We start from the raw sequence: 26,652 nt of genomic DNA on the forward strand, positions 1-26,652 counted from the left end.
TGCTGGCTGCAGACACTGATGACACTGGCCTGAAGAGAACTAGTCTGTCAACTGGAGACCCAAAGAGCTTATCAGAATCTCCCAATGGCCAAAACGATGACGCAGAATCAGTGCACGCACAGCAGGCCAAAGATGGCCAAGACCAGCAATAAGCACAAAAGGCAGTAAACTACCAGAAGATACCACAGATGACACTAAACTGTCTTCCTGTAATGTCAATAATACAAAGATTTATAGCATTTTTATGACATTTAAATACAAGCAAGTAATGTTATGATTATTTCTAGAATCCTGACTCCTAAATTTACCTTTATGTTTAAAAAAAAAAAAAAAAAAGCACAGCTAAATATGACGTATTCCAAATGTCCCCCTCTGTGTGTACTGTGCTTGTCCACATTACCTTTGTTTATACTTCAAGGAAAGTTCCTTCCAATAAGCAGTTTCCTCCTTTAAACTTGAAAAATCTGGTATATCTTCACCATCCATGATCAAGAAAGCCTGTAAAATATTCAAGAAAAGCTATTATAAATTAAACAGAGAACACCGCCATCTAAGTATAAAACCTGAGACAAACTAAATCAGCAGCATTTTGGAGAAAGTTAAACATAAAAGCTCCTGTAAGTGGTTAACTAATATTATTCAGGCGAATAAATCACTTCGCCGCCCCGCTGAGACCACCAGTCCTGGGGATGAGGCCACAACAGGAGATGAGGTCAACAACATCTCCTACAGCACTTCTGGCTGGGGCTGTGGGTGAAACGGACCCACAGGGCCGCCGTGCACCCAGGGCTCCAGCAGCTTGGCTTCGGTCCTGTGGCCTGCTGAGAATCAGCTGACAGAAACAAGCATACCCCAAAGCAGCCGCTACCACACGCCCTCTCTGCTGTGCCACTGCTTCAAAACACCTGCTTGGAACGTTTTATGCCAGGTGACCCTACTAGAGATCAGGCGCCCCGTCCCCAATAATTCACCTCAGTGAAACCTGTGAGAGCCAAAACTGGACAGGGCTGCCTTGTTCTTCCAGGCCTTGCAAGTTCTCTGCCTTTGACCAGGTGCAGTCTTACCCCTTTCCTAGTGAAAATATTTGAGATTTCCTTCTCTGACAGGTTTCTGCCTTACACAGGTTCTGTCTTTCGCAGGTTTATGATATTATTATGTTTCTAAAAACCTCCTGTTCATGATCTTTTAAGTCCAAAGCTTCCTCCACTAATCCCCAGCCTCAATGTCCTTAGTTTGTCTCCCAAGGCTTGGGGTGGGTGTGTGTGTGTGTGTGCGCGTGCGTGCGTGCGTGTGTGTGTGTGTTTAACATTTAGACTGGCTACCTAAAACTCCCAACTGATTGTCAGGCCAGGTGGAATACCAAAGACTGGGCTCTCTCTAGATTCATGCCTAGTGTTGCAGTCTTACCTCCTACAACTCCTCCCCGCAGACATCCCACATTATATTTCCACAATACTGTTGAAAATTGCCTTAGGACACCATGCTATTTCAGGTCTGAATGCTTTTCCCAGTGTTTTCTCTACCTGGGATGGCTCACTCTTCCTTGGGTATTTGGAACCTAGATGTCATCTGTTCCTTTCCCGCCTCACCCAGATAGCATTAAGTTCCCTGCCCTCTTGGCTACCTCTATAACCCACGTGTACTTTTATTAATATACTCACCATGCAGTAGTGCATTTCCTTACACCCCTGTATTCCTTATTAGCCTGTGTACTATTCTTATTTATTTCTATTCTAGCACAATGCCTGCTACACAGCAGAAACTCAATAACATTTACTGAATTAAAGCAAACTTTAGTCATCCTAATCCATACTGGGTAGCAAGAACTCAAGACCACAAGAGAAAAAGAATTTTTAGTAAAGGATATGACAAATATAATTTTGCAACAACACCAACAACAACCAAAAAAATGTGCATATGGTTACCGTGATAGTTAAGGTTGTATATCAACTTGGCTGGGCCCGGAGACTCAGTGGTTTGGAAGTTATGATCAAGTATGGCAGTTACGTAACGATGTAATCACGTCCATAACAAGATCTGATATAATGTAATCATGTCCTGTGACGAGATCTGATATAATGTAATCACATCCTGTGACGAGATCCGGTATAATGTAATCACATCCACAATGAGATCTGATATAACGTAATGTCCTCCATGATGAGATCTGCTATGAGCAGCCCATCAGGTGAAAGGGTGATTTCTTGAGGGTATGGCCTACATCGAATGTATGTGGACTTTCTGGCAAAGCTCACTGGCTTTTGCTCTGCTCTGGATCCTGCATCCAGCCCATCATTATCTAAACTCCAGTTCTTGGGACTTGAGCCAGCAGCCTGCCATCTGACCCGCCAATCTGAGCTCCATCAGCCCCTGGAGCTACGTGGGTCAAGAGAAGCCTACAGCCCGATGCCTGACCCACAGACTTGGAACTTTCCAGTCTCGACAACTCCATGAGCCATTTTCTTGGTAAGTCTCTCCACCACTACCCCACCCTCCCCTCCTCTTTCTCTCTGTCTCTCTCTCTCTCCATATATATATATGTATGTATGTTTGTATGTATGTGGGGAAACCCTGGTGGCGTAGTGGTTACCAAAGGGACAGCAGTTCAAATCCACCAGGAGAACCCAGCCTAAGACATTTGGTACCAAGAGTGGTTTTAAAGAAACAGAATTGTAAGGATGAGTTTTCTAAATTGGTTCTCAAGTCTGGTTAGTCTTAAAGATGTCGATGACGCTGCTTCTGGTAGTAAAGAGGTCACTGCTAATCCACTGCGTGAGGAAGCAATAGAAATACACAAAATATCTCCAAAAACAGATCAAGTATTGATGAGAGGCGAGGCTCTGGGTCACCACATCTTTGATACTTTTCTACAACTTTGTCAGAATAAGAAGCATAAGAAAGCTGGTTAGTTGGTCCTGCTTTCGGTAGACAAAGTGGTAAAAGAAAGAGATGAGCTCAGGGGTTCAGAGTCAAAGCTCAGACACCACATAAATGACCTCAAAGTTGCCATTTGTGCCCTGAAACAAAGCCTTATTTCTTGTAGTAACAGAGGATATTCCCGAGCATAAATCCAGCGTCTTATTTTAAGAGTGGCTGAATTACAATGCCAGTTGAATCCCCAACCTCGAGCGTGTCTTACATTAAGGTGAGGGCACTGACTGGGAAGAAATGGGATTCTGAAACTTGGGATGGAGACATATGGGCAGATAGATAATCAAGAAGCTGGGGACACAGGGCCCCTAAACTCTGTTGAATCACTCCCGACAATAAAGCCATTAGCCAGCCCCTCCGCCCCCATTTGATGAGGTTAACCCAGCTGCATCTTAGGAGCCCTTTCTGAGATATCACCTGAGCCGATGCCTCACAAGACATTGCAGAGCATTCTCAAAACATACCCTCACCACCCATTTTTGCTTCTAGACCTATAACTAACCAGACTTAAGTCCCAAGGAGCCCCAAAAGCTGAGGCACAAAGGGTGACCCAGGAGAAGGTATGCTATGCTCCAAAAGAACGGTTTGAATTTTCCAGTACATACAAACAGAAACCTAGGGACGATGTGTGGGAATGGCTATTAAGGGTATGGGATAATGGTACAGGAACACAAAGTTGCATCAGTCTGAGCTTATTGATACGGGCCCGCCAAGCACAGATTCTTCATTCAGTGTTTCAGCTCGAGAGGTTAGAAAAGGGCGTAACTGTTTATTTGGATGGGTCAATGAAGCATGAGCCACGTGGTGGCCTACACTAAATCAAATGGAAGTACGAGACCTGCTTTGGTATACTATAGAAGAAGGCCTCCAAAGGCTTAGGGAAACTGGCATGTTAGAGTGGAATTTGTCATGTTAGGCCCACAGACCCATACGTGGAGTGCCTAGAGGACACACCTTTTACCACAACCAAAAACCAAAATCAAACCCACTGTCATCAAGTCCATCGAGACTCACAGGAACCCTAAAGGACAGATTAGAACTGCCCCATAGAGTTTCCAAGGAGCGCATGGTGGATTTGAACTGCCAATCTTTTAATTAGCAGCCATAGCTCTTAACCACTACACCACCAGGCTTCCTTTACCACAACAGTAAGGAACAAATTTGTGAAGGGAGACTCAGCGTCCTTTAAGACCGCTGTGATAGCTATTTTCTATAAGTCAGATCTCATCATGGAGGTGATTACTTCATTACATAGCTGCCAAACTACATCATAACTGCCAAACCACTGAGAATCATGACCCAGCCAAGTTGACACACAGCCTTAACCATCACACCTAGTAAGGAAGAAGTGTCAATAACTCTTGACTTACTGGTAAAACATTTGTGTGCTAGAGGGTGGGAAATTAATCTGACAAAAATTCAGGCACCTTCCACCTCAGTGAAGTTTCTAGGGGTTCAGTGGCATGGGCATGTCAAAATATTCCTTCTAAAGTGAAGGATAAGTTATTTTATCTGGCCCCTCCCACAACTAAAAAGGAAGCACAACACCTGGTAGGCCTCTTTGGATTTTGGAGGTAACATATCTCTCCGCTGAGTGCGCTACTCCAGCCTACCTATATCAAGTGATCCGAAAGCTGTTAGTTTTGAATGGGGCCCAATACAAGAGAAGGCTCTGCCATATGTTCAGGCTGCCATGCAAGCCACTCTACCACTTGGGCCATATGATCTAGCTGATCCAATGGTGCTTGAAGTGTCAGTGGCAGATAGAGATATTGTTTGGAGTCTCTGGCAGGCCCCTATTGGTGAATCACAGCACAGACCCTCAGGATTTTGGAGCAAAGCCCTGCCATCCTCTGCAGATAACTTCTCTCCTTTTAAGAAACAGCTTTTGGCTTGTTACTGGGCCTTAGTAGAGAATGAATGCTTAACCATGGAACACCAAGTCACCATGCAGCCTGAGGTGCCCACCATGAACTGGGTGTTGTCTGACCCACAGAGCCATACAATTGGACGTACACAGCAGCACTCAGTCATTAAATGGAAGTGGTATATACAAGATTAGGACCAAGAAGGACCTAAAGGCACAAGTAAGTTGCATGAGAAGGTAGCCCAAACGCCCACGGTCTCCACTCCTGTCACGTTACTTTCCATCTCCCAGTCTGCAACTATGGCCTCATGGGGAGTTCCTTATGGTCAGTTGACTGAGGAAGAGAAAACTTGTGCCTGGGTTTACAGGTGGTTTGTGCGACATGAAGACACCACTCAAAAGTGAACAGCAGCAGCACTACAGCCCCTTTCTGGGACTTCTCTGAAGGACAGTGACGGGAAATCCTCCCAGTGAGCAAAACTTTGAGCAATGCACCTGTTTGTTCACCTTGTTTGGAAGGAGAAATGGTTAAATGTGCGATTATATACTGACACATGGGCTGTGGCCAATGGTTTGGCTGGGTGGTCAGGGCTTGGAAGCAACATGATTAGATAACTGGAGACAAGGAGGAAGAAATATGTGGATGGACCTCTCTGAATGGGCAAAAGAAGTGGAGATATTTGTGTCTCATGTGAATACTCAGAACAGGGTGATCTTGGCAGAGGAGGATTTTAACAATCAAGTGGATAAGATGATGCATTCTGTGGGAACCAGTCCTCTTTCCCCAGGCACTCCCATCACTGCCCAATAGGCTCATGAACACAGTGGCCATGGTGGCAGGGATGGGGGTTACGCATGGGCTCATCAACATGGACTTCCACTCACCAAGGCCAACTTGGCTACAGCCACTGCTGAGTGCCCAATCTGCCAGTAGCAGAGATCAACACTGAGTTCCCAATATGGCACCATTCCTCGAGGTTATCAACCAGCAACCTGGTGGCAGGTTGATTACACTGGACTGCTTCCATTACGGAAAGGGTAGCGTTTTGTTCTTACTGGAATAGACACTTACTCTGGATATGGATTTGCCTTCCCTGCATGCAAAACTTCTACCAAAACTACTACCCATGGACTTACAGAATGCCTTATCCACCATCATGGTATCCCGCACAGCACTGCCTAGGATCAAGGGACTCACTTCACAGCAAATGAAGTGTGGCAGTGGGCCCATGCTCATGGAATTCACTGGTATTACCACGTTTCCCATCATCCTGAGGCAGCTGGTTTGACAGAACGATGGAATGGCCTTCTAAAGACATAATTACAGCACCAACTAGGTGCCAATACCTCGCAGGGTTGGGGCAAAGTTCTCTAGTAGGCTGCATATGCTCTAAACCAGCATCCAATATATGGTGCTATTTCTCCCATAGCCAGGATTCATGGGTCCAAGAATCAACGGGTGGAAATGAAAGTGGTACGATTCACTATTACCCCTATGGACCCACTCACAAAAATTTTTGCTTCCTATCCCCACGACCCTATGCTCTGTGGATCCAGAGGTCTTAGTTCCAAAGGGAGGAATGCTCCCACCTGAGACTTATCACTGATTCCATTAAACTGGAAGTTAAGAATGCTACCTAGCCACTTTGGGTTCTTTATGCCTCTGTATCAACAGGCAAAGAAGGAAGTTACCATATTGGCTGGTGTGATTGATCATGATTACCAAGGGGAAATCAGATTAATATTACATAATGGAGGTAACAGAAGAGTAAGTCTGGAATGCAGGAAGTGCCTTAGGGTGTCTCTTAGTACTACCATGTCCTATGATTAAAGCCACTGGAAAACTACAGCAACCCAATTTTGACATGACTACTAATGGCCCAGACCCTTCAGGAATGAAGGTTTGGGTCACCCCACCAGGCAAAGACCCATGACCAGCTGAGGTGCTTGCTAAGGGTAGAGGGAATACAGAAGGGGTGGTAGAAGAAGGTAGTTCTAAATACCTGCTACGACTACATGACCAGTTGCAGAAACAAGAACTATAATTCTTATAAGCAATTCTTCCTTTTATAGTGTACATCAAATATATTTCTTTAGTGGGTTTAAACAGGGCTAGTGCATTTTTGGTTGTACGTGCATTAGTTGTTATTATGTTAGGCACAAGTATGACTTTATAATTTTATTTAGAGATTACATACGGTTTAAGGAGATATGTACAGGTGCCAAGCTGATAAGGGTGGACTGTGATGGTTAAGGTTGTGTGTCAACTTGGCTGGGCCATGATTCTCAGTGGTTGGGCAATTATGATGTAGTTTGGCAGTTATGTAATGACGTAATCACCTCCATGATGAGATCTGATATAAGGCAATCTCCTCCAACGAGTTGAAAGGGAGTTTCCTCGGGGGTATGGCCTGCATCTAATACATACGGACTTTCTGGCAAAGCTCGCTGGCTTTGGCTCTTCTCTTGATCCTGCATTCAGCTTGTCATCACCTAAACTCCAGTTCTTGGGACTTGAACCATTAGCCTGCCATCTTACCTACCAATCTTGGATCTGTCAGCCTCCACAGCCTCTGAGCCAGCAGCCTGCCATCTGACCTGCTGATCTTGGGTTCGTCAGCCCCTGCAGATACGTGAATCAGGAGAAGCCTCCGGCCTGACGCCTGATTCATGGACTTTCCAGCCTCTACAACCACTTGAGCCATTTCCTTGATACAAATCTCTTTCTCTCTCTGTATATACATATACATATATATACACAAAACGCTTCATTAATTTTGCTTCTCTAGAGAACCCAGCCTAAGACAGTTACATAAGTACATAAATATGCATATATGTGTATGGCTACGTATATGTGTGTACATATGTGGGCATATAGAGGTGTACCTCCATGTATGTGTATATACATGTATGTGTATGCAAACATATTCATATAGGTAATAAGCCACATCAGGGGCTCAGTTACAAATACTTCTTAGACATAACCAAACACCTCAAAGGATTAGTTTTCTGGGTTTGAAGGCTTAGGACCATAGTCTCATGAGACAACTTAGTCAACTGGCATAATATAATTCAATGGCATGATATAATTCACTGGCATGATATAATTCACATCCTAGTTTGATGAGTATTGTTGGGGGTCTTAAAAGCTTGCGAGCGGCCCTCTATGATACAACTATTGGTCTCTATTCATCCGGAGCAAAAGAGAAAGAAGGAAACCAAAGACGCAGGGAAGAAACTAGTCTACAGGACTAACAGACAACAGAAACCGCGGTCTTATCTATCCTGAGACCAGAAGAACTAGATGGTGCCTGGTTACCACTACTGACTGCTCTGATTAGGGCCACAACAGATGGATCCTGACAGAACTGGAGAAAAATGCAGAACAGAACTCAAATTCTTAAAAAGTCCAGGCTTACTGAACTGAGACTAAAAGACTCCCCAAGACTATTGACCTGAGATACTCTTTAAACTTTGAACCAAAACTATCCCAAGGTCACCCTTCAGCTAAGTAGCAGATTGGCTCATAAAATACACCACCTATGAGTACTGTGCTCCTTTAAAGAATTATCTATATGAGACCAAATGGTCAACTATTACTCTAAACCAAAGGTGTCAAGTTAAGGAAAACTAGATTACTGGAAACAGAACAACCAGAACAGAATTAAGGAGAATGTTGACATACTGTGAAAAATGTACCCAATGTCACTGAACAATCTGTACAGAAATTGCTAAACAGGACCCTAATTTGCTATGTAAACATTCACCGAAAACACAATAAAATATTATTTGAAAAATAAAAAGAACTCAAGACCAGATTTAGATAAAGAGAAGTTGGAGTTCACCTAGCACAATCACAGGAGTTTAGCAAAAACTCAGAGACAACAACAAATACAGAACTCCAATTTCAGACTGGGTATGCCAAAGAGGAGTAAGAGTGGTTTCTAATTGAATAAAATTAAAACGGAACCTTATATACTTAGTTTAATTTCTCCAACGCTTACTACAAATTTTCTTTTTTAGTCAAGTGTTTTCTGGCCGTACTATCTATTACTACCTTGGCATCTGCCAGTCAATCTCCCAGTTGCCTTAATTTATAAATCACCTTGAAAGTTCTTTGAAAGAGATGGTATCTTGACATACTTTACATCCCTTCATGGTACCAGGCATAATGCCCTGCTCAGAGAAAGCCCTTAAAGCTTGCAAACGTTTATTGAGAACCTACTATGTGTCAGATATTGTTAAGCACTGGAATAAATATTTATTGACCAAATGTGCCCTCCTCCTCTAATCCGATTCCCCCTAATTAGCACACTTTTGTCTGCTGTCATTATCCTGCTCTTGGAGACACCTGGATGACATGGTCGCACATCAAAACACAGAGCAGCCAGGACTGGAAATCCTACTGGCCTGGGCTCTAGGGTTCCAGTTCGGCCACTTAATCACTTAAGCAAACTGCTTAATCTCTTAGAGCCTCGGTTTTTTAACCTAATGAAGGTTTGGACTATATTAGATGATTTACAATATTTCTTCAAGTATGTGTATGATTACTAAATAATACTAATTTATAAAATCCTCTCCTATCCCTCCATCAAAGTTCCCAATTCCTACCCACTTTCCCAGACGAAGGGATAACCTGATTTGTAATTGTGTGAACAAGGATGAACCTACTCCAGCAGCAAGAGCTACCGGGATTTTAAAAGAAGATCCAAAACAGCTAAAGGCATTACCATATGGTATCAACAACTTCTCACAGAGTTATTGCCTGAGTCCCTGAGGGGAGGGATATATGAACCCAGGTGAAGGCAGAATGACAGGACAGATGAGAGAAGCATTTGGAGACGAGGCAACAACTGAACGCTCTAGATAAGGCCTTTCCCAAAAATGTCCCCCAAAATTTTGTAATTACATTTGAAATGTATACATCTAGTTCTACAGATTAAATGCCCAAAGGCACTGGTCCTTCAATTCTGAATACATGTTACTATCTGAGCACTGGCAACTACGTACCAGCGTGTGCAGCTCAACTATTCAGTGTTTCTGATACACAATCCAGTAAATTACGGTTTTGCAAAATGTTGTTGGGGCCAAGAGTAACATAAAAAGCAAAGCAAAGTTTTGCTGCTACTTATTCTACCTTAAATAAGAAATATTTGAAGAGGAATGAGAGGTTAAGTCTTTCCAGATAGTTCTGTGAGGACAAGATCTGCATCTTATTTATAAACCCCTCTGTATCTGCAGAAACACAGAACACAGAAGTTCAACAAGTATTTGCTGAACTGATGTATAATCTTTTTTTCATTATTCCCTATTTACTTGCAAATTACCACTTTTATTTTATATCTGAATTTCTATTTCAGGAATGTGCATGGTTTGACTTCTGTCTCACAATGCACTACCATATATTAAACCAGGATTACAGAACCTATCATTCTCAGTTGCGCACAATTATCACTTTGATGTATGCCAAGCCACGTTCACCGTCATTTATATAACTCAGTAGAGACTACACATCAAAAAATAGGGAGCTGATGGGACTTATTGGGCGGAGCCTTGGAGATACCACTGCACATTAAAACTAAAAACCCAAACCCGTTGCTATAGAGTCAATTCCAACTTATAACAACCCTACAGGACAGAGTTAGAACTGCCCCACAGAGTTTCCAAAGAGCGCCTGGTGGATCTGAACTGCAGACCTTCAGGTTAGCAACCATAGCACACGGCACTATTAGCTGCCTAAAATAATCACCCAGTTCTTTAGTTTCAAACACGAGTGAACAACCAAGAATCACCAGACAAATGAGAATAAGAAAATCCTGGGATATATAGAACTCACAGGAAACATAATTCAGGAAGTGAGAGGATTTCTTCTCTCACACAAGAACTCAAGAGGGTTATCTCCCACACACTTCCTGAGACCGTAACAAAAGAAGGGAGAAAACAGGACAGCGTAAGATTCACGATATAGTGGCTCTACCCCAGGACAGCAATAAACAAAAGCCAGGATGAAGCCTAGTCCGTCAGGCCCAGAGAGTAAAGAGGCCAGATGGATGGCTCCAAGGAAAATGAGGAATCCCACAATACAGATGGTGTGACTTACGAACCGCATAAATATAAGGCTGTGATGAAGGCGCAATACTTCATCATGTGTCGGTAAGAATAAAGGCAACTGGAAATGCCAGGAAGTGGAAAAGTATGAGAGAGTCCTGACGCTTATATGAAACATTTGTTTAATTATTGATTTCAATTTTGTAATGTTTAATTTACTGATTTTATCATGTCTTAAGCAACTGGGATAAGTTCTATAACTTGAAGCCATGGGGAACTTCCTATTTTTGGTCTTAAATTTACCATAAGTTTCATGTGTTGCTCTCTTGTGAGGCTCCAGGATTTAGTGAACAAGTTTGTATTCTCCTTTTTATGCCTTTTCTGATCTTGTAGACTTTGATAAGAATACCTCTCAGCCTTGGTCTTCCCAAAGTGAGGACTTCCTGACTTTTTAGCCTATAATCTTTGGCAGTTACCTCAGTCCCTTAAATATTTTAGTTGTCATTCTTTGGACCTTCCCTGGAAGAATGCCTTTCTGTAGCTGAGTGACTGGTGCTGCCTCAGTATTTCGACGTTTTATTCACTGGTAGGGTAATTTTTCTAGGTCTCCGGGTGGCACAAATGGTTTGTGCTTGACTACTAACCTAAAAGTCGGTGGTTCGAGCCCACCCAGTGGAAGACAGGCTTGATGATATGCCGTAAAGTGTACAGCTAAGAAAACCCCATGGAGCAGCTCTACTCTTAACACATGGGACAGTCATGAGTCAGAATCAACAGCAATGGGTTTCGTTTCTTTTGGTTTAGGATTATTTTTCTTTGAAGTTTCTAGTACTCTTTCTGTTACTGTGCAGCATTTGATAATACTGCTGATCGGGTGGTGCGCTGACCAATGTCCTTGTGTATGTTCATAATGACTTTAAGTGCCTTTCTTCTTTCTTGGGTTGCATATCAATGTAGAGCCGATCCTTCTACAGACAGCGTTAGGGCTGTTTTTATCTATCAATGTTATCGTTCACATACCCACTTTGAAACTTTTCTATATGGGTTTGTTATTATTGTTTCTGATCCATTTATACAGTAGCAGAGGCAGTTATTACTTTGAAGAGCAGTTAGCTACTCAGTGATCCCCATGGAACCTTCCTGTTTACACCTCTCGGGAAACATGGTCAAGTACCCGTTTGTCCCCGACTGTCGGTTCTTGAATAGGGCCATATTCTTAACACAACTACCAACTTTTCGAGTCCTCTCGTGACTCAGATTTCAAATAACCTTTGGTATGAAAGAGCCCTGGTGGTACAGTGGTTAAGAACTCAGCTGCTAACCAAAAGGCCGGCAGCTCAAATTCACCAGCTACTCCTTGGAAACCCTATAGGACAGTTCTACCCTGTCCTATAGGGTCGCTATGAGTTGAAATCCACTCAACAGCAACAGGTTTGGTATGAAGCTTCTTGAGTATTTAGTTCTAGCTCTTGTATCCTCCTTGTCAACTACTTAATTCCACATCGTACACTAGTAAAATTATTTTTATTATGTGCTTTTATTTCACATATATTATTTTCTTGCAGAATTCAGTATTTTCTTGTGAACTCGATGTTGACTACAATTGTTTTTAATCAACAAGCTACTTTTACAACTTGTTTATTGGCCTTCAAACATAATTATAACCTATACCAGAAACTTTTTACTAAAATGAGCTTCATCTTTTCCAAGACCGGAACGAACCAACTAGAAACATTTAACAGGCATAGAAGCAGCACAGCATAGTGGGTAAGTGTCCAGACCCTGGAGGCTAACTCCCTGTTTTTTAATTCCAACTCCTCTACTTTTTTAATTGGGTGAACTTGGGAAAGTTATCTGACCACTCAGTGCTCCGCATTTCCTCACCTTTAAAATGGGGATATTAATTGAAATGGGGCTGTTCTGAAGAAAGTTAATATTTGAAAAGTACTTAGAACAGGGCTTGGCACACAGTAAACCCAACATAGCTGTTCATTAAATAATAAAAATGATAGTTCAGCAGTGAACCTTTGACGTACGACCACAGTAAACATGCTTCAGAATTTGTAACATATAAATGATTCCTTAATCACTTCAGAAAGCCATATGCACGTTCCAATAATACCACCATTACGAAAAAATTTCTTAAACTTCTCTTTTGGGATACCAAACCAAACTGGTGGTGGAGTGGTTAAGAGCTCGGCTGCTAACCAAGATGTCAGCAGTTCAAATCCACCAGCTGCTCCCTGGAAACCCTATGGGACTGTTCTACTCTGTCCTATACAGTCGCTGTAAGTCAGAATTGGCTTGATGGCAATGGGTTTGGTTTTTTGGTTTTGGGGATAGTCTTTAAGAGCCAGATTAAGAACTAAGCAAGTTCTTACTTTATGATTACACCCCATTTTTGCTGTTTCCTAATTGGTATTATCCAGCTTTATCAAATTTTATTCATCACACTTACCCTTTTTTTACAAATGACAAAAATTTGTTACCACTACACATAGTCAAAAGAACATTTCAAGGGCTTTAAAGACAGTTTGTTCAGTTGTGCTTCAAGTAACAGTGGGAGGAGGTGTTCACTGTGTTATTTGATACTATGTAACTGGAGATGCTCAGGCTATAGAAAGTTAGCCAATATAGAAAAATACACTGCTTAAAAAAAAAAAAAAAAAAATCCCTTAATGGTACACCTATAATCGTCTGAAACAAAATAAAAAAAATGAAGGGAGATAATTATGCACCCCACCCAATCTTCCTTTACTATCATGTCTCATATGAATGGAGAGTAAGTCTCAAAAGTATGACAACTTTTATATCAAGAATTATTATACCATGTATGACTTTAAGATAAAACAGCCTGTCCAAAATGCTACATTTACAAGGAGACTACTATTTGTCTGGTGGTAAAAAAAAAAAAAAAAGATCTATTTTATATGATATTTTTTCTTGTTAATAGATACAGAATGGACTAATGAGGTTGGAGGAGCCCTGGCGGTTCAGTGGTTAAGAGCTTGGCTCCTAACCAAAAGGTCAGCAGTTCAAATCAACCCACTGCTCCTTGGAAATCCCATGTGGCAGCCCTACTCTGTCCTATAGGACTATGAGTCGGAATCGACTTGATAGCATTGGCTTTGGTTTTTTTTTTTGGTTAATGAGGTTGGAAGAGTCCTTTTGGAGCTCATTCTGGGTAATACATGTGTTTTTACCAAAATTCTTCTACTTGTCTCAAAGGTGACATTTACAGAATTTTTAACTTTTCAAAACCGATCATAAATATGGTCTTCCTTTTGCTCCTATCAAACTTCTTTTTCTGCCATACCAAGTGCTCAGAAACTTACATCAGAAGTAATTTTAAGCTTTAGTAACCAAATTTATCTCAGCATGGCTTAAACTGAGAATAAAAATAAGTTTTGCAGATGTCATCAAGGCCAGGTCTAAGTTTTTACTCCTGTTTCTACTTATTTTAAGTGCTCCTTATCCAATTTCAATTTACTTAATTTAAAAAGTCAAAACAGAACAACAGCTTTAGGAGATTTGGCAACTTCTATCAGGATGGGGTCACCTTCCAACCAGGGCTAGCCAAAGGTTTTCTTTGTTCCCTGTGCTCTCCAATTTTAAATAATAATAATTTCAACAATAATTCAGAAGTGACCTAATGCTGCACTTTGGCCCAAATAATCCACTTCATGAATTACCAAAGCCACTACCTTGCCCCATAACTCAATTAAGAGCAACACAATTTATCAAACAAAGTAATTAACCAGCAACTTGTGAACACGCTTCAGAGTAGGATTTTTCTCCTAACTGAGTAGCAGCTCTTACCCTCGGTGAATTTATTCAAAAATATTCGAATAAATCATCTTACCAGGTTCTGGTACCAGAGCAACAACTCGACGGCAATGGGGTTGTTTTGTGGTGGTGGTGGTAGTTTTTTTAAGGTTCCGGTTATATCTCTGGCAAGTCACATATTCTGCCTTGCTTTCTAGCTGAGACGAGTATAAAAATGTCACGAAAAGAAACCGGAACTCCAGGCCTAGAGATGTAAATTCTGATCCAAGCTAAGCCACTCACCAGTTGGTTGAACCCAAGTATCAATCACTTAGCACCTCTCCACCCCAGGCTCAATGTCCCCTTCCGTCCAACGGCGGCGACAGGATCAGTCACAACCCCAATGTTAGAAAAAGAGCAAAGGTGTTCTGAAATGTGCACAGAAATGCAGTGTGGTCGTCAGCCTCACTCCCTTGGCCGAACTTACAGGGCTATCTCGTTGCTTGCCAGCAAAATCCAGGCGAGCCCAAGTAACCTGAGCCCGTTTGCTGACACCTTCCTGAACTCAAGGGCGGGGTGTCACGGGAATGGCATCGGGGCCCGACGGGGGCTCCTTCCGCTCTGGCCCCCACGGGAGACGGGAGCTCAGGGCGCAGAGCCCAAGCCGGCCCCAAACGGCCCTGCCAGCTGGAGGGATGGGGCGAGGGTGGAGCAGCAGGGCTGGGCGCGCCGCTGCCACCTCCAGCCGGCCACTCCTCGCGCCGCCAGCGCCCCGGACCAGCGGGCGTCCTCGCCGTGGGGACACATCCCCCTGGGGTGGCGCCCCTGCTGGGCCACGGCGCGGGCCGGCCGGGGACGGAGCGGTTGGCGCGGTTGGAACAGTTGCGGCTGCACCGGCCCCCGCAGACGACGAGCCAGCCCGGCCGGCGGGGGCCTCAGCCTCGGTCCCCGGCCCCGCAGGCTCCCCGGCCCCGCAGGCTCCCGGGGACAGGCCTCGGCGCCGCCGGCCCGGCCCGGCCCCCTCGGGAGCGCCCCCCGCGCGGCAGGCTCACCTCCGACGTGTCAAAAGCGCATGTCGCCGCCGCTCGACCGACGTGTCCGCTCCCCGGCCTGGCCAGGCCCGCCCAGCCGCTCCGCTCCGCTCGCCCGGCAGCTCTGAGCGGCGCTCGGCGAAGCTCGGCGCGCGGCTCCTCCCCGACACGTCAAGGGCTCCTGGGCGTCCGAGGCCATTCTGTGACGCAGGGGGCGGGGTTCGGCGCATGCGCGAGCGCGGGGCGGGCGGGGGCAGGAATGGCGTCACGGGGGCGGGCCCGAGCCCGGCGCGCTTACGTCACGCTGGCGGCATGCTTTTGCGCAAGCGCCGTCGACCCCGCGACGCACGGAGGCGCAGCTTTCGGGGAAGCCCAGAGCCCTTCTCTATGGCTGACAAGTTCAGGGTCGGGGTGGCCGTCTCCTGTTTCCCTGGTGTCAGCCACCAAAACCCTTCATGTCCACATTTCGGTGTTACCGCTGATGAAATGACTCTCCACTCATACGTCACCTCCGAGACCACGCCTGACCACCCAAGAGCCAATAGAATAATTGGGGTAGTCTGCTACCCCCTCACTCTCTGTCACGAAGTCCTGTTGTTGTTTTTACAGCACTTTCACTAGCTAAAAGTTTGTATTTGTTCTCTTTTTCCTCAAAGAGAGTTTAAGTTTGATAAAAACTGAATCCTATGTCTTGCTAATCCCAACAGATAGCTTGGTCCCAGACACAATATAGGCTCTCAAATATTGCTGAAGGAATAAATGGACTGGTTGGGACGGGTCACCAGGGGGATGTTCATTTATTATATATTTCATATATCTAAGCATGTTTATTTATATAAATGTACGTAGCCATCCTCCTGGGGCCACCAACAAAATACATGTATAAGCCGAATAAGAGAAGAGGGCTAGAGGGGTACTAGCCAGTAAGCTAGGCATAAAATTTGAAGGAAGGGAGCTGTTAAAGGAACTTTTTTTTAGGAGTTTTTGCTGTGTCATGTACAATGTAATTCTCTCTCATTTCACTCCTCTTGGGATTGGATTTATGAGGGTTTGGGACACAACAATGCTGTTGTAAGACAGGCCTCAAGGTGAGAGCAAGGTGAGACTGGGAGGCCCAGTTAGACTTTTGAGGGCAATAGACATCGAGAGGAGCAATGCAAATGGATTGTAAGAGGTGCCCAAATCAATGAAAATCATAAAAGTGATGACAGTAATGGGGTTTGTGGGAAGGATGGCACCTTGAGCTCGACTCCAAAGACGGTAGATTTGGGGGGGAAATGATTGTAATAATAAGACCAGTTCACTTTTGTTGTGCAATTTATATGTACTGGCAATCCTGCCAAGCACTCGGTCTACATTATTTAATCCTCACAATGACCCTGTGAGACAAAAAAAAAAAAAAAAATTTTTTTTATAGGTACCGTTATTATCCTGCTTTAACAAATGAAGAAACTGAGACACTGCAAGATGAAGTTGTCCAAGGCGAATCAACTAGGAAGAGGAGAACTCAAGATCAAAACCCTTCCAGTCTAGATTGTCTGACTACAGAAACCACACTATCAACCACTCAAGAAGGGGGCATAACAATTACCATTTATTGGGCTAGAGCACCGTGTAAGTGCTTTACAAGCCTATGAGAGTGGAATTATTACCTCCATCTTACATATTGGAAAACTAGGGCTCACAGAGGTAAACAAGAGCTGTGGTTTAAACCCATGCAGGTCCTACTCCAGGGCCAGTGGCCTGGGGCGCACTGTGGAAGCTCTTCCAGGCTCTAGGGCTCGGCTTCCCTGGCTGAGGCTGTGCCCTGGTTGATGAGATCACACGCAGGGAGGTGATTAATGAAGGTTTTCCTGTGAACCTAGTGCCAAGACAAAGCAGTCCACTGCAACAGGAAAAAATAAATAAATGCTGCAGCTCTTATCCCTCCCTCCTGGCCCAGGCTCTGTGAAACTCACTGAGTCACCTAGTGGCAGGCCAGGCCCTGAGAAAATACTGCTGTCATCATCCAGGCCACCACCCCTCTCACCCTGGACCCAGAACTAGTGTTTGTCAGGACTGGTGCGTTGGCCCCAGCTTAATGAATGGGCTTTGCTTGGCGGGCTCTCAGAGGTGTCAGAGGCCCTGCACAGATCCCCTTCCTCCCTGTTGGTTGATCTTTCCCCCGGAGAGGCAGGTCTAGGGGGGTGGTGGCAGAACAAGTAACGGTGAGCTCTCTTTGCCTTAACCCTGCCTCCAGTCTGCCCATCTCGGGAAAATAAAGCGGAAGTGAAGACTACAATCCAGAAATGAAACCCACTGCTGTCAGGTCAACTCTGACTCCTAGAACCCGTACGTGCCGAGTAGAACACTCCGTGGGGGTTTTCAAGGCTGTGACCCTTCGGAAGTGGATCCCCAGGACTTTATTCCAAGGCCCCACGGGGTCAGTTCAAACCACCAACCTTTTGGTTAGTAGTCAAGCCCTTAACCATTTGTGCCACGAGGGCATTTTATGAAAACTGAAGGCAGCCTCCGAGGGGAATAGAACTTACAAAATCAGCCTCGAGGAAGGTAGAAAAGGTGAGTGAGGGCTGCCCCACCCTTCTGCCTTCATAAACCATTATGGGTCCCAGTACAGGCCTTTCTTGGCTCAAGCCAATGTCAGGGTCCCTCAGAGCATGCCTGAGCACCCCAATATCTTCCCTGCCACAAGCTCTGAGACACAGGAAACAGAGGCCAGTTTCCGCCACTGGGAGCAGGGGGAGGATTTGACTAGCTGCCTTAGGAGCCCCTGGTTGTGAGCCCAAATTCTAGCTAACAAGGATGCTGGACTTCAGCCACATCACACGCTCATGACGTAACAGGCCCCCTGTGAGACAGGGCATAGTTATCTCTCTGTAGATTCAGGTGAACCAGACACCCTGCCATTATCAAAGGCTTGATTCAGCCAAATCTCTCTGTATTCCTTTGACCACTATTTCCTGCTAAGTAAGAAGAATTTTCAGCTCTCAGCTCAGGGTATAGGTCAGGCTAGGCAAGGGACCCCTAACGACTGACTGGCTGCTAATGGCCTGCTGAATAATTATATCCCCCTAAATGTCCCACTACCACCTCTACATGTCTAAAATCCAAACTGATCCTCCTTTTGCCCTACCCAAAATTCCCAAAACAATTTTCATGTTTCTGCCAGTGGTGTCATTGTTCTCCTAGAAACTGAGGCATGAAGCCTTTGTCGAAAACAAACAAAAAAAAAACCTCTGTCAAAGCACCCTTAATTATCCCCTTCCCCTGCTTGCATTCACTTACATGGTCACCAAATAACCCAGGCATTTCCCAGTTTTTTCCCCCTGGAGCTCCCCATTCCAAAGTCTCCTATTTCTCTCTCTCTCCCTCCCCAAACTTTTCTGCCATAAATTTCTTCTTGGTCCAGCCCAGTGGTCTACACAGAACTATCAGAATAATCTTTCAAAAATCCCACTTTGTACATAGCATCACTCCGGGCTCCAATCTATTGCCTTTGTGTTAAAGTACAAACTATGTAGTCTGGCATCCAGGGCCTTCCCAAAGAGACTCCAACTCACTCTACAGTCTGCATCCTACAGTTCAGCCATCTGGATCCAATCAGGCTCACAAGAAACACTTAATATGCCTTAATGAAGAGGGAGGGATGTGCCAACGGTTTAGTGGCTACAACTCCAACTGCAAGACTGAGAGCACTTTCCAGAGACTGCCCCAAATCCTGAAAAAAATTCACCGTCTATACATGAAATTTTCACTGGTATGAAAGGCTGAACTTGGGTGATGTCAGGTTACAAAGGGCCTAGGATTAGGGTCATGAGCAATTATGACTTTTCTGTAGCCCAAACTTTAAACCCAATTTGAACCATTAGAATCCTGCAATCCCCAAAGCAACATCTTTTTCTTCTGTCATAAAAAAAAAAATCATAACAGCTATTTTTTAATTCTAAAAAAAAAAACAGTTTGACCCTGACACGAATAAAAAGTGGTTTTATAAAGAGAAGAAAGTCTTGCATTCGTTACCCATGAGTTTAGGCACCATTCTAAGGCCTTGGGCATTTAACCGTAGAAAAAATTAATAATAATTATTTTTTATTTTTTTATAAAGGGCACACACACATCCCACCGTGAAACTTATATTCTAAAGAGGAGGACAGACGATAAGCAAATAAACAAATATATTTCTGTCTGGTCATAATAAGTGCTATGAAGGAAGATAACCAGGGTGAGAAGATAGTGTCGTAGGGGCTATCTCTGGGCGAAAATAGAGCTGATGTTCACGGGTGTCTCAGGTTGGGTTCTCCAGAGAAGCAAACCCAGTGAAGCACATGTACACACCCACAGAGAGAGAGAGAGAGAGAGATTTATCTCAAGGAAATAGCTCACGTGGTTGTCAAGGATGGCACGTTCCGAGTCCATGGATCGGACATCAGGCTGGAGGCTTCTCCTGACTCACACAGCTGCAGGGGCTGGTGAACCCAACATTAGCAGGTAAGATGGCAGGCCACTGGCTCACAGTCTATAGATGCCAACAAATCCCAACACTGGCAGGCAATATGGCAGGCAGCTGGCTCAAGTTCCAAGAGCTGACAGTCAGATGATGACAAGCTGGAATCAGGATCCAGGGCAAGCAAGCAATATTTGCCAGAAAATCCATATTGGATGCAGGCCACACCACTGAGGAAACTCCCCTTAGAACTGATTGCCTGATCACATCAGATTACTTCATGGAGGATGACTACATCATTACATAACTGCCAAACCACTGAGAATCACGGCCTAACCAAGTTGGCACACAACCTCAACCGTCACAACAGAGTTCTTTTCCTCCATAAAGTTGTTAAAATGCAGCAGAAAAATGAAATTAAATTACATAAAAATATGTACAGATGCCTTAAATTGAAAAGTTTGTTATTTTTCACTGTAATGCCTGTCATAGAGCGGGCGCTCGATAAATATTTGTTGAATGAATGACTTGCTGGGAGATCTCCTTCAGCGAACAGAGTGCCAGAGCCTACAACCAGATAATAAATTTTCCCATCCAAGATTAGGAGGAGTACCTGGGTGGTAGGAACAGTTAATGCGGTCAGCTGCTAAGTGAAAGGCTGGAGATTCAGGTCTACCCAGAGGCACCTCCAAAGGAAGATCTGGCAATCGCCTTCTGATAAATCAGCTGTTGAAAATCCTGTGGAGGACAGTTCCACTCTGACATACATGGACTCACCATGAGTTGGAATCAACTCCATGGCAACCGGTTTTTGTTTTTGCCAAGATAAGGAATGATAACCAGTCCATGCTTCATTCAAAAATCCCCATGTCCCTGACCCTTGGCCCAGACAGCCGTAAATCACCCAGTTTGGGAATCCCTGTAGCACCTAAAAGGGAAAAGAGCTATTCGCTTGTTGTCTTTATTGCATCTCAGTAACTTCTTAAGCCAGTGGTGCTTACCAAATCACTCAGAGCAGCCCAACCTCCTAACCTAGGCTCCTCCATCAGAATTTGTCCCCTAAATTTCAGACTCCTCTTAGCTGTTAACAGAGAGGCAGGAATTGGGTGGAGATGCTCTTGGTTCCAGACTTCCTTCCCATTCCTTACCTTTCCATTGTGTCTCTCTGAGAATGCAGCCTGCTCCTGGCCTCAGGACCCCTCGCCAGCGAGGTGCTTCCCCCCTTCACAGGCCCCCCAGGTGTAGCTTACGGAAAGGGGGTTCTTGAGATAAGAAAAATGAGGACAACTTAGGTTGGGGCTACCACAGGCCTTCTCTTGCCCTGGTTGCTGGTCCTGGAAGGAAAGAGCCCTCACCTTTATCCAGGGGGGTAAACTGAGGTAGTAAGAGTCTCTGCTTAGCCTTTTTTCTCTTATAGTTGAAAACTGAAGTCCTGCCATGTTCCCATGAATCTCCTGCAGTCAGCATATTGACCATATGAACTCAGATTAAACATTTGGTCGTCTATGAGTTTAGTTAGGTAAGCTATGAAATATTGCATATGCCAGAGAACCCAAATGGATGGATGTTGTTGTTGTTGTGAGCAGCTGTTGAACTGGTTCCCAGCTCATGGCGACCACATGCACAGTAGACTGTCACGGGCTGGACCATTGTGATTCACACGTTTTTTACTGGCTAGTTTTCAGAAGTAGCCCCTCAGGCCTTTGTTCCTAATCCATCTTAGTCTGGAAGCTCCAGTGAAACCTGTTCAGCATCACAGCAACCCGCAAGCCTCCACTGACAGACAGGCGGTGTCTGCACGTAAGGTGCACTGGCTGGGAGCGGGTCTCCCACTGAACCACCACTGCCTCCGTTTCTGTGAATCTCTTGGAGCTTGTCATCATTTCTTCCCTGGAAGCCTATCTGAACTGTGGACTACCTACTGTTCCGGAACCACCTGCAGCCTCGTGGTCTTCCTGGCTTCCGAACCTCTGCTCCTCCCAGTTTCAGTCTTCACTGTCAGCCCTGGCTCCTACCTCGGCCCACTGCCCACACCCCAGAGTGACTGTTGCCTCTGCAGAAAGGAATGGCACAACAGTTTTAATTGCTAATTTGGTTGACACCTGGCAACCCCAAGGACTGTTGACATCACACCTACATAAACAGTGTGGATGTATCTGCTCACATACCTTTATGCAAACAAGGTGGTACCTATCGTACCTACTCCCAAACCAGACCAATGAAATGACAGGGCATGGAGCACTGCTTAGCAAACTGAGCTGATTTTGTCAGGCAATTCAGCCAAATTCCCATTGCCAGGTAAACCAATGAGTCAGAGTATCAGGATTAAAAGGTAATGTATCCAGACATTCATCAAATATTTACTGAGTGCCTGGCACTGTTCTAGGACCTGAGGAGAGAGCAATTAACAAAAGAAGTTAAGTCCCTTCCTTTCTGGAGCTACAGAAAACAAAGAAACATATTAATATATCAGGCGATGATAAGTAGTACAGAGAAAAAAATTAGCCAGGACTTTTCAATATTTTGCATTTATGGTGGCATTTAGGGCAGCAGCTGTGACTTACATATCTCTAGCCTCAGTGCCTGGCATGTAGTAGGTACTTAACATTTGTTGAATGAATGAAAAATTTTCAATGAATGTTTTTAAGCTCTGAATCATTTTCTTTGCTCCTCTTTGCTGCTGCTTCTCCTCTTTTTCTTTCTTTCACCAAAGCATTTTCATAGTTTAAAACTCTCATAAAGAACTCCCCCATTAAAAAAAAATGAACAATAAGAGGCAACTGACAAAATATAAAAGTATAAGTGGCTAACAAATATATGAATCGTGTTCCACCTTGCTCCCAGTCAAAAACACTCAAAATAGAACGAAGAAGAAGGTAGTCCATACTTCACCCAACAAATTGATGAGATTTTAACCTGTTAGAGTATGACGAAGTGCTAACAAGAGCAGAGCAAAACCAGCGCTGTCATGCACAGTGCTGAGGAGAGTACTGCTTGGTGTGAGTTTTCCTGGTAAGCACTGTAGTGTCGTGTATCAAAACCTTAAAAAGGTACAACTCCTTTGGTGCTGTATCTCCACTTCTAAGAATTTACCTAAATAGAAGCGTGACTAAAGATCTTTATGGATATCATTTGCAAAGAATTTTTAAGAGCTGCTCATCATAAAGATGTTCACCAAAGCGTTGTTTAGCAAAAGTGTAGAAACAACTGAGATTAGAAAGTGGATTAAGCGGAATTATGTGATAGTCACACAACATAATAGTATGCAATCATTAAAGAATGTTACAGAAGAATTTTAACAATGAAAAATGTTTTCAATATGCAGTTAAGTGAATATAGAAGTTAACTGAACAATATATATAATACGATCCCGTGTTTGTAAAATAGAAAAACATGCATTATACATAGAAAAAAGTCTGGAAAGACAGACACCAAAATGTTCACAGTGGTCATCTCTGACAGGTCACAGGTAGTTCTCTCTCTCATTCTCCCTCTCTTTCTCTCTGTCTAATCTGTTCTTCCTTTTTTTTTTCTTTTCTACACTTTTTTATTAAAAAATGTATTAAGTGTATAATTAGAAAGAAGTTTTAAAAAAATAAGAATACATTTAGCGATAAAAAGAAATGCACTAACGAGCCACAAAAAGACATGGAAGAACCTTAAAAGCATACTGCTGGGTGAAAGAAGCTGGTCTGAAAAGGCTACATACTCTATGATTCCAACCTTATGACATTCTGGAAAAGGCAAAACTACAGTGCAAGTGAGAAGATCAGTGGTTGCCAGAGGCTTGGGGGAGAGAGGGACGGCTGAATAGATGGAGTGCAAGGGATTTTTAGGACAGCGAAACTATTCTGTATGATACTGTAATGGTGGATATATGACATTATACATTTCCCAAAACCCATAGAACTGTCCCTGGGTGGTACGAATGGTTAAATGTTGGGCTCTTAACCAAAAGATTGGCTGTTCAAACTCACCCCGAGGAGCCTGGGAAGTAAGGCCTGATGACCTGCTTCCAAAAGGTCACAGCTTTGAAAACCTTATGGAGCACAGTTCTGCTCTGCGTACTGGAGGTCTCCATGAATCAGAACCAACTTGACTGTAACTAACAATAGCATAGAACTGTACAGCTGTGGTGGCGTTCTGGCTAAGTGCCATGGCGACTAACCAAAAAGTCAGCAGTTTGAATCCACCAGGTGCTCCTTGGAAACTGTATGGGGCAGTTCTACTCCGTCCTATAGGGTCGCTATGAGGTAGAATCGACACGACCGCAATGGGTTTGGTTTTTGGGTTTGGTACAACACAAACAGTGAACCCTAATGTAAACAATGGTGTTTAGTTAATAATAATATACTAATATTCATTTATCAATTGTAACAAATGCACCACACTAATGCAAGATGTTGATAATAGGGGAAACTGTGTGTGGGATCGGAGAGAGGTAGATGAGAACTCTACTTTTTTTTTTTTTTTTTTAATTGTGATTTAGATGAAAGTTTACAGAGCAAATTAGTTTCCCATTCGATACTTTGTTCATAAAGTACTCCATGACATTCCCTGCATTCCCCACAATGTGTCACCACTCTCCCCATTCCTGCCCTGGGCTCCCTGTTTCCTTTTGTCTGTATTTCCTACCACTTCCTGCCTTTTCATCTTTACTTTTGATCAAACGTTGTCCTTTTGATCTTGTATAATTGATTGTTCGAAGGAACGTGTTCATCTCGGGTGTTATTGTTAATTTTACGGGTCTGTGTACGGTTTGGCTGGAAGCTGATCTCCGGGAACAGCTTCAGTTCTGGGTCAGAAAGGTTTCTTAGGGCCATAGTTTCAGGGGTTCCTTCAGTCTCTGTCAGACCAAAGTCTGGTCTTTTTTGTGAATTTGGTTTTCATTCTACATTTTTCTCCTGCTCTGTCTGGGACCTTCTGTTGTGCTTCCAGTCAGAGCAGTCAGTAGTGGTAGGTAGCTGGGCGCCATCTCGTTCTTCCAGTCTTGGAGTCGTGTAGGCTGTGGTTCATATGCTCCATTAGTCCTTTGAACTAACTGCTCCCTTGAATCTTTGGTTTTCTTCGCTCTCCTTTGCTCCAGACAGGAAGAGACCAATAGTTGTATCTTAGATGGCCGCTCACAAGCTTTTAAAACCCCAGATGCTACTCACCAAAGTAGGCTGTAGAACATTGTCTTTAGGAACTATGTTGTGCCAATTGACATAAATGTTTCCCTACTCTATGGTCCTTCACCTTCAAGCCTAGGAAATTCATCCTGTGAGGTATTTGGTTATGTCTAAGATGTTTCCATGTCTGTCCCGCTTGTGTGCTCTATTGTCCATATTAACACACAATTATGTATGTAGAGATATCCACAACCAAAACTATATCTGCAGGTGGGTGTACTCCCATACCTCTTTAGCATACCTATCTACCTACGTATCCATTCACAGATTATTGTTTGTCAATACCATTGTTGTAGGATTGTCTCTGTTATAGTAATTACTGTGCTGTTGGTGTTATGTGCGGTTGAGTCAGTTCTGACTCATAGCGACCCTATAGGACAGAGTAGAACTGCCCCATGGGGTTTCCAAGGATCAGCTGATGGCTTCAAACTGCCAGCCTTTTAGTTAGCAGACCAGCTCTTAACTGTAGGCCACCAGGGCTTCAGTAATTACCGTAGTTGCCCTTTATTCTTGCGTTCCTTCCAGAGTCTTCCTTTGCCTTGGTTATGTTGTGCTGACTTCCCCCATATTGTGTACTGCCTTTCCCTTTGCCAATATTAATACATCTTCTATCTAGTTAGTAATTTTCCCTCCCTCTCTCTCCAGCCATGGTAGCCATCAAATAAGTTTTTATTTCCTGTATGTAAGCCTCTTCTCGTTTTTTTTATAACAATGGTCTCATATAATATTTGTCCTTTTGTGATTGACTTATTTCGCTCAGCATAATGTCCTCCAAATTCATCCATATTGTGAGATATTTCTCGGATTCATCATTACTCTTTATCATTGCATAGTGCTCCACTGTGTGTATGTACCACAGTTTGTTAATCCGTTGATCTGTTGATGGACACTTAGGTTGTTGCCATCTTTTTGCTATTATGAACAATGCTGCAGTGCCCATGGGTGTGCATATGTCTATTCATGTCACAGCTCTTGTTTCTTTAGGCTGTGTACCTAGGAGTGGAATTGCTGGATTATATGGTACTTCTATTTTTAGTTTTTTTAGGACTCTATACTTTTCGCTCAATTTTTCTGTAAACCTAAAACTGCTCTAAAAAAATTAAGTTTATTGATTTTTTTTAACATGTACAATTTTTTTGAACATTTTATTATTATTTGGGTGAAAAGTTTACACGGTAAATTAGTTTCCCACTCAACAATTTGTACATGGCTTGTTTCAAGTCTATTGATTTAAAAAAAAAAAATTAAGAATACATCCAAATTAACAAAGCAAGATAATTTCCTCAAAATTCTTTGCAAATGATTTAAGCTATTTCCTAAGCCTAATCGAGGGCACTGGGTTTTTTTGGGTTATGGCTTTAGGAAGTAGCCCTGGTGGCGCAATGGTTAAGAACT

The 26,652-nt window shown here is 43.7% G+C and overlaps 1 protein-coding gene across 5 annotated transcripts in view; it reads right to left on the bottom strand.

Moving 5' to 3' along the window:
* NDEL1 (nudE neurodevelopment protein 1 like 1) overlaps positions 1–26,652 on the bottom strand; it is a 57,175-nt gene that overhangs the window by 20,232 nt on the left and 10,291 nt on the right. For 3 of the 5 annotated variants that reach the window (XR_007513998.1, XM_049859495.1, XM_049859492.1), the window contains exons 1-2: positions 15,664–15,839; positions 401–498 (exon numbers count right to left, since the gene is read on the bottom strand). Coding sequence is in view for 4 of the 5 variants with exons in the window: in XM_049859495.1 (XP_049715452.1) it covers positions 401–486 (86 nt within the window). In the remaining variant the exon portion in view is untranslated. Of the gene's footprint in view, positions 1–400; positions 499–15,663; positions 15,841–26,652 lie in introns of those variants that run through there. The other 2 variants (XM_049859494.1, XM_049859493.1) reach the window with 2 other exon arrangements.

Source organism: Elephas maximus, chromosome 19, assembly GCF_024166365.1.
Source record: "Elephas maximus indicus isolate mEleMax1 chromosome 19, mEleMax1 primary haplotype, whole genome shotgun sequence".
NCBI lineage: Eukaryota > Metazoa > Chordata > Mammalia > Proboscidea > Elephantidae > Elephas > Elephas maximus.